Below are 9,534 nucleotides of genomic sequence, written 5' to 3'. Positions count from 1 at the left end.
AGTGACCATTCCTAAAACATGGAAACCACTTGTAAGCTTGTGTTTTTCTCATGGCATCGTCCTTGTAAGCTGTTTGAAGCATGACAACTGTTTTGGCCAACGTTTTCCCCAGCAGAAAACAGAATTTCATGGAAGCATGCTGTTCCTTTGTTTCAGCCATCACAAAAATTGACGGTCAGGGCAGAAGCACTGCAAAACTAAGGTGCGCCATGTGGCAGTGTGACTTCATCAAACAACACTGGTTAGCAGACTGATGCCTGAGGGTTGCATCAAATAGTTTCTAGTGGCAGAAGCCTGAACTACAATAGGCTTGTCCCACAGAGAACATTTCTGATTATTTTCGTATGATAGACTTCTTTCAGTTTCTGTCTATCGTCCTGAGATTGGTCCTCACCACTTCATCCCAAGTCTTCCCGGGTCTCCCTCTTCCACAAGTACCATGCATTTTCAGTGATTGGCACTTCTTTATACAGCTGTCTTCATTGATATGCATTACATGTCCAAACTAACATGCATGCTGCATTTGATTTCTCTTATTCACTCACAAGGCTTTGGTTTGAGGCCATAGTAGAAGACACTTGTCTAAGGTGCTACCGAACCCAGAACCATATGGTTAGGAAGCAGACTTCTTACCACACACCCACGACGCCTGCATCATGTTTGGCTTTTTTGTTTATTCCAAACTCCAGAAGTTAAGGTGTTATACATTTTCGTTCTTTAGTTTTCAACCGATCATAATATTTTCCTGGAATACTTCTCCTCTGGTCTTTTAAATTAACTCTTCTTGTTATTGAAGGCAACTATATTATATGTTTTCTGTCATTTCAGGAAATGCTGGAGGCTTTAAAAGCCCTGTCAACATTTTTTGTTGAGAATAGCTTGCGAACACGTAGGAACTTGCGCAGTGACATTGAAAGACGAAATTTATCAATAAATGAAGAATTTGTAGAGGCTTTCAATGTTGTTGAAGAAGTAAGTTTTACTTATTCATTGGTGTGAGAGTTGCAGTGTTGTGGTGGCTACCTGGTTGTGAAAGCTATGTCAATGTGAGAGGTATATTGTGAAAGTTATGTTGTTGGAGGGACTGTGTAGACATGAGAATTACATGGTTTTTAGAGTGATGTGGCTGTGAGAGCTGTGTACATCTCTTGCTATGAGAACTATAGAGATATGAAAGCTTTGTAAGTGTAAGTTCTGTGCAAATATAAGAGCTGCATAGCTATGTTGATGTGAAAGCTACATTTATTTCATCATCTTTACATACTGAGTTCAAATTCTACTGATGTTAGCTTTGCATTTTATTCTTCTGAGGTCAATATATAAAGTACCAGCCTAGAGTAGTGAACTGGTAGAATTGTTAGAGTGTCAGACAGGATGCTTTGCAATGTTAGCTCTGGTTTTTGCATTCTGAGTTGAAATTCTGCTATGGCCTTCAAAAGTAGTAGACTAATCCATTGCCATGTTTAACACCATCAGCTGGCACTTTTAGGTTCTGCTAACAGTCCAGTCTGTTGCAAACATTTGGAGCAGGTTTCTGGTTTTAGGATATCTCCTCCCTCCCACCAATTTTGATGGCCCTCTAAAGGGTAATGGGCACTGCCTTTCCACCTAACTGAGCAATTAAAAACAATATATAGCTGTCTCTACAATGTAGCTGAGATAGCTACATTGTGATTGTTGTGAAAGCTGTGAGAGTTCTGTGTGGTCACAAAAGCTCTGTTAACATAAGAGCTGTGCAGACATGATAGATATATAGATGGGACAGCTACATAAATGGCATAGTTGTTTAAATGTGAGAGTTGTATAGTTGTGAGAGTTGTCTAGACACAAGAGTTGTGTTGATGTGAAAGTTATGTATATATAAACATGGGAGCTGTTTCTGTTAGAAATGTCACTGTTTCTTGGTGACAGGGTGGGATTTGAACTCAGAATGCACAGATACCACAAGACATCATGTCAGATGCTCTAACAATTCTAACATCCCTGGACAAGTACTTTTGTCATTGACACCAAAAGGATCAAAGGCAAAGTTGACCTTGGTAGGATTTGAACTCAGAACAGATAAGTGAGGGACGTTCTATCCATCATTTTAACACTTCAGCCACTTCTTTTGTCATTGTCATGGTTTGTGTTATATTTCCAATTATTTTTTCATTCACAGCAACTGAATAGTGTTTACCAAGAAGTGAAAAGTATGAATGAGTGCTGCCAGGACATGACCAACAGATTAAAGGTAAATGGAGACACCATCATCATCACCACCATCATTGTCTTCACTGTCAATGTCATCACCACCATCATCATCACCACCATCATTATCTTCACTGCCAATGTCATCATTCCCACCTGCTATGTTCCTCTATCTTGCCATGCAATCAACCATAGACCTTTATTACACGCTGCCAAAGTCATGGTCCTTTTGTCCTATTTTGGCTTGTAAAATACTTTACAGAGGTTTTCTAATAATTGAAATAATCATGAAAAAAAATGATTTAAAGTCAGTTTATAGAAATAAACATTATAATATTTCTTTCTACTATTGGCACAAGGTCTGAAATTTTGGAGGAGGCGGGTGGGGGAGCTGATTACATTTATCCCAGAGCTCAGCTGGAACTCTTTTTATTAACCTGAAAGGATGAAAGGCAAAGTCAACTTGGCAGAATTTGAACTCAGAACATAAAGCTGTAATTTTATTGTGTCTTGGGAGGGTCAGTATGCCAATAATAATGACACAGTCACAGGTTCAATTCCACTTCTTTATTGTTAGTTGAGTGAGAAGGGAAGTCACTAAGTCACTGAAAAAGGTTGTGAAAGAAAACAACGAAAAAACTTTGACTAACAAACAACCGGTTGATTGTTTAACCATCACATTAAACAAATGATTGATTAGTTGGTTGGTTAGATATTTAACTAATTGACTAACGGTAAAGAAGTGGAATTGAACCGGTGTGTGTGTTATTATTATTACACAGACACAAAGACACACGCACACACACACACACACACACACACACACACACACACACACATGATGAGCTTCTTTCAGTTTCTGATTACCAAATTCACTCACTAAGCTTTGGTTGACTTGAGGCTATAGTAGAAGACACTTGACCAAGGTGCCATGCAGTGGGACTGAATCATGTGGTTGGGAAGCAAGCTTTTTACCACACACCCATGTTTGCACCTGTTTTATATACACACACACACACACACACACACACACACACACACACTCTCTCACACATCAAATATTTTCTCCAGACAGTTCTATGTTTCCTGTACAAACACAGCAATAAACATTATCATTGTAAATATAAATTTTTTTCATTTTTATTGAGGCCTCTGCTAAAATATTTTGTGCAAGAAATATTTTTTATGTTTATGAGATATTATTTTTAACATTTATTTCTGTAAGTTGATTAAATTAAAAAGAAAGAAGTTAACTCTAGCTGTTAGAGCCCTGTTAGAGCAAGCAAAAAAGTCTCATAAAAAAGATCCACTTTTTCAACTTCCCTTCAGTGTTTTGTGGCAAATTTTAATATGACTGCTTCTTTTTGTTTCCATTGATGACAGTGCAATAACAGTTAGCTTCTGCTATATTTGTTGACGAGTGAAGGTGTGTAATCTTAGTTTGGATGTACAGCAGAACACAAATGAACTGAGGGGAAGTGCAAGAAAGAAAATTATGCATATACTGACATGTGATGCATGGGAAGATGGCCGATTTTGTGTTGCTACATCCATAACTTGATACCTCAATCTGATGCTGCAGTAGTTACTTCTCTGTAAATTTGCTGTTGTAGGATTTTGGTAATGACATCATTGTGCCAGTCATTGTGTATGACTAGTGTGTGTGGTCTTGTATATGTATGTCTATGTATAAGTGCAATGTGTGAAGAAACTAAACTCTTCATTTATGGTGAGAACTGCAAATGGAGGAAGAGCCAACTTTGTTGTTACGGTGAAACTGATCAGTTGGCAATATATATGTATATATATATATTTTTGTTCGTGAGGACAAGGGGAAAACACCTCGCTTTTAGAGTTCAGGTTATTAATAACCTAAATTATACTTTTCTTTCAGCCATTTCCAATGATTTTCAGTTTACCTTTCTGTGCTTGGAAGGTTCTGAAACTGCCTAGTAACATGAATTAGCTGTTAGAATAAATTTATAATATTGTATAAATATTTTGACCACTCTGTTGCCTAATATATGAGTACCTGTTTTATTCCGACTTGTGAAAACTTACTGGACAAATATACACAATATACATGTATATGTTATTAATGAATGACATTGGAATAGATGCATAATTCATTTTCACTTGTAAATAGCAAAATTGTCAAATAGTCTAATTGCCATTTTAATAATTAACTCTAATATTTCCTTCTATCCAACTTCAGACTGCAAAAGAACAAACTCGTGACCTTTTAAACCAAACCACAGGACTGCAAGGTGAAAGGTCAGTATGCACTTGTGTGTATGTGTGTGTGTGTGTGTGTGTGTGTGTGTGTGTGTGTGTGTGTGTATGCATGCATGCATGCATGTGTGTGTATTGGGTTTGAAGATCATCAACTTATAAATCTGTATTATTCTACTTCTTGTAATGTGTGTTCGACTGCTGTGCTAAAAACAATTGTAAATATGGAACAAAACTGAAGTTATGATGAAATTCTGTAACACAATGTAACAATAGTAATGAAAATCTTTATATTTATGCATCAAAACAGAAATAAGAGTATTTATAAAAGAGAATGTGTGTGTGTATATATATATATATATTTATATTTATATATATATATATATATATATATATATATATATATATATATATATATATATATATATATAATCATCATCATCATCATTGTTCATGTTTAACGCTTGCTTTCCATGCTGGCATGGGTTGGATGGTTTGACAGAAACTGGCCAGACAGGAGACTGCACCAAGCTATGGTGTCTGTGTTGGCATTGTGGATGCCCTTCCTAACACCAACCACCCCACAAAGTGGGCTGAGTGCTTTTTACATGGTACAAGCACAGATGAGGTCAGTTTTGGCATGGTTTTTACAGCTGGATGCCCTTCCAAATGCTAACCAGTTTACGTGGTACCAGCACTGGCAGGGTCAGCAAGTAACTTGCAAGACAAAGGTCCTTTGAAAGGGAGGAGACATTGGAGGAGGTGATCTTGTGTCAGATGATGAAAGGTTAGAGTGTGACCATAGAGACAGAGAGACAGGAACAGGTGTTTTGTTGTAGAGGAGGTACATGATTACCCTGCCAGAGAGAGAGAGAGAGAATGAGGACAGAAACAGGTGTCTTGCTATAGAGGAGGTACGTGACTACCCGGCCAGAGAGAGATGGGAAAGTGAGAGGAAGAGAGCAGTAGAGAGAGGACAGAAACAGGTGTGTTGATGTAAAGGAGATCCTTGGTTACCTAGCTAGAGGGAAAAGCAAGAGAAGGAGAGAGAGTGATCAAGAACAAGGGTAGAAACAGGTGTGCTGTTGTAGAGGAGATACATGGCTACCCAGCAAGAGGGAAGAGCAAGGGAAAGAGAGAGGGAGAGAGAGAGTGGAAGACAGCAAAAGTGCAAGAGAGAACAAGAGAGAAATGGTAGCAAAGTGTCAGGGCATACTCACAACAAGCAGGAATCAGAATGTCTATGGAATGGTAGAATAAAAGAAGAGAGAGATACATGGTGGTAAGTGCCAAGGCATACCCTGAAGGTATAGAGGTCATAATATAAGTGGCAGGATACTGCCAAAGAAGTGTGAGTAGGGAGTAGAGACTTCACATGGATGCACAGAGTGTGGGGGTTGGGAATGCAGTGACTGGTGAAAACCTGGGTATATAGAGGGGGTGGGGGTCTATGGAATAGCAATAATACAGTGAGCAGGGCAATGAGGACAGGATTGGGGAGTGAGAGATAAGCATAGTGCATGAAAGAGGAAATGTGAGGAAGAGAAGAGATGTAGTTTGGTTTGTTGGGGTAGGGTGTGTGAAAAGTTTTATCATTATGTGTGGGAACACAGCATTTCTAGAACTCAGTTTCGCTGACATGGGTGGGTCTTAAGAACCTCATATTGCCAAGCATCTCGGTCCATTGTTATTTCCTCCATGTGGCTTAACATCTTCAGATTGGTCCTCACTACTTCAGTCCCACATCTTCCTGGGTCTCCCTCTTCTACAGGTACCATTCGCTTTCAGTGATCAGCACTTCTCTATACAGCTTTCTTCATTCATACGCATCGCATATCCAAACCAATGCAGTCTTCTCTCCTTCATGCTGCATTTGATTCCTCTTATGTCCAATTTATCTCTCAACGCATTTGCACTTTGTTGTACATGCACACTGATGTTGCACATCCAATGGAGCACACTGCCTTCATTTCTCTTTAGTTTACACATGTCTTCTGCATTTCAAGCCCATGTCTCACTACCATGGAGTATGGCCATTCATACACAAGCATCATACACTCTACCTTTCACTCTGAGACAGAACCATTGCTAATTTGGTCACCAAGGTAACAGAAACTATCTACAACCTCAAAAGGGCCTCCTGGGCATTTGAGAGAGTCTAATGTGTGCCCTTAGTACTTATCGTTCCTGCACATCTACCACATACAAGACAACTTTATCTGTTAATCTACCTGTGATTCCACTGCACCTCTTATGTGTTTATAGCTTACACTGGGTTCAGCACATGGAATTACTTCCAACTCCTTTCCTGCATACTGAGCAGGGCCATTTACCTGATGAAAGAGACTTTTACCTGCTTTCTTGCTAACAACAACTTTGGTCTTTGCTAGGTTAACTTTAAGGCCCTTTGATTTCAGGTTTTGCTTCCATGCCTGGAATCTCTTCTCTAATTCTGCTACAGTTTCTTACGGCATAGTTCCCACAGGCATCCAGTTTTGAATTCTTCTGTTGTGATCTGGAGAATTATGTCTTGTGCCATTCTGCACAGTTTTGCCAAACGTCCACCACTAGCTTCTTTGACATTATCACTAAATCTGGATTTAAGTCTTCCTCTCGTTCTTCTGCCATATGCTGCACCTGTTAACAGGAACTTCTCAAGGTCTTGTCTTCTAAGTATGTGGCCAATAAAGGTCCATTTTCTTTTCATGATAGCCTTTCCTAGCATTTTATCTTGCGAAGGATCCACTCATTACCTCTTTTATCTTCCATCTTATTCTGAGAATGCATCTAAAAAGCCATTGTTCAATGCTTCAATTTTCCTTTTATCAATTTTCATTATAATCCAGCATTCAGCTCTATAGATGGCTATGCTAAATATCAATGAATTGAGGAGTTGATTTTTTTTTTCACAAGGAGGTGGCCTTATCTTTCCATATGTTGTTCAGTGATGTCATTGCATCTTGGTTATGGCAAGTCTTCTCTTGATTCCATAGGTGCCATTGTAGTTATTGGTTATAAGAGCACCAAGGCACACAAATTCTTTTATGTTTTCAATATTTACATTGTTTATTGTTACACAATTAGAGAACTCAAAAGTAATAAAAGTCCTGTCTTTGATGAATTAACAATCAAGTTAATTAAAAGTGGCAATAAGCCTTTAACAGCATACTTTCACAAACTATGCATTTCAATCTGGATAAATAAAAGCTGGCCAAAGGATTGGGTTCAGTCAATATTCATACCCATTCCTGAAAAAAGATGTCCAGCAATGCAATAACAATAGAACTATTACACTGATAAGTCACTGTAGCAAAATTCTACTTAAAAGTATCTTAAATAAAATAAAAACGAAGGTAGAAGAAATTAGTGAAAAACAGTGAGGTTTTAGACCCAGAAGAGGGAAAATAAACTAGATATTGAATCTTAACTGTTTAGCATTTAACCAGCCATATTTGGCCAAATATTCTGTCTTATTATCAAACTGTCCAGATCTGGTCTCTCACACTAACCCTACAATACCATTCTAGAAATTAACAGTTAACTCTTCAAAATCTCAAAGCTACAGTATGATGCATGATTAATGCAAAACTGAGATTAAATAAGAATAATGTGATGGAAAAGGGTTAAAATAGTAACTGAAAAGAATCCTGACTATAATAACAATATCTTTTTATGTTTCATTGATTACACAAAAGCCTTTGATGTCTCACATGATGTCCTATGGATCAATTTCATCAAAATGGGATTATTTTCTCATATAATTGACTGTATCAGAGACTTATATGCCAAAGAAAGCGCAGCAGTTCAAACGACCGATGGACTGGATTGACATTGAACAAGATGTCCACCAGAATTGCATCCTTTCTCTGCATCTCCTTAATATATATTCCGAGGCAATAATGAGAGATGCACTGTATGGTTTTACTGGAAGCATCAAAATTAATGGCAAGGTCATCACAAATCTGAGGTATGCAGATGATGTAGTCCTCATGGCCAACAGAACGCAAGAACTACAGGATTCACTTGATAAAAGAAACAGTGCAAGAACTCAAGTTGGACTTCATCTTAACTCCAACAAAAGAAATGAAAATAACTAAAAGCACAACAAACAATGAACAAGATTGCATAACAAAAAAACAATGTATATATATGTATGCTGATGTGTGTGTGTATATATATATATATATATATATATATATATCATCATCATCATCATCGTTTAACGTCCGCTTTCCATGCTAGCATGGGTTGGATGATTTGACTGAGGACTGGTGAAACCGGATGGCAACACCAGGCTCCAGTCTAATTTGGCAGAGTTTCTACAGCTGGATGCCCTTCCTAACGCCAACCACTCTGAGAGTGTAGTGGGTGCTTTTACGTGTCACCGGCATGAAGGCCAGTCAGGCGGTACTGGCAACGGCCACGCTCAAAATGGTGTATTTTATGTGCCACCCGCACAAGAGCCAGTCCAGGGGCACCGACAATGATCTCGCTCGAAAGTCCTTACACATGCTGCAGGCACAAGTGCCAGAAGGCGACGCTGGGCACAGGTGCCATCACGATTTTGCTTGCCCCAACAGGTCTTCGCAAGCCGAGTTTCGTGTCCAATGAAGGAGACGATGTTGGCATGGGTGCCAGTCGTCGAATTTAGTTTGATTTCGATTTCACTTGCCTCAACAGGTCTTCGCAAGCAGAGTTTAGTGTCCAATGAAGGAAAGGTACGCATAAGTGGGCTGGCTACAACCCTGGCAAGGCCTTGGATTATGGTCTCACTTGGCTTGCTGGGTCTTCTCACGCACAGCATATATATATGTGTGGGTGTGTGTATATATTTATGTGTGTGTGTATATATATATACATGTATATATGTATGTATATACATAAGTGTGTAAGAGTAGTATATATTAATGAGTATGTGGTGTTTTTATTATTAACTTTTGAATAATGAAATAATGTATTTCACTCATAATTATTATATTGTTCATTAAATTAAATTCAGTTGTGTTTTGTTTTGGAGAGAATAGAATATAAAGCTTTCACTTTTTTATTATAGTAGTAACTATAGAAGACTGGTGGGATTATTATTTGTATGACTTAAAGATGGGTTGTTAT

At 38.3% G+C, this 9,534-nt stretch overlaps 1 protein-coding gene across 2 annotated transcripts in view; it reads left to right on the top strand.

The window, feature by feature from the left end:
• Positions 1–9,534, top strand: part of LOC106883730 (conserved oligomeric Golgi complex subunit 6) — a 49,371-nt gene continuing 39,837 nt past the window's right edge. The window contains exons 1-3 of one of the 2 annotated variants that reach the window (XM_089342120.1): positions 1–972; positions 2,162–2,233; positions 4,406–4,464. In XM_089342120.1, coding sequence (XP_089198246.1) covers positions 832–972; positions 2,162–2,233; positions 4,406–4,464 — 272 coding nt within the window. In that variant the 5' untranslated portion in view covers positions 1–831. The remainder of the gene's footprint in view (positions 973–2,161; positions 2,234–4,405; positions 4,465–9,534) is intronic. The other variant, XM_089342121.1, reaches the window with a different exon arrangement.

The sequence above is a fragment of the Octopus bimaculoides genome, chromosome 25, assembly GCF_046866305.1.
Source record: "Octopus bimaculoides isolate indiv1 chromosome 25, ASM4686630v1, whole genome shotgun sequence".
Lineage (NCBI taxonomy): Eukaryota > Metazoa > Mollusca > Cephalopoda > Octopoda > Octopodidae > Octopus > Octopus bimaculoides.
Note: the sequence above shows the minus strand (reverse complement) of the source record. Positions and strands in the feature narration are given on the sequence as shown.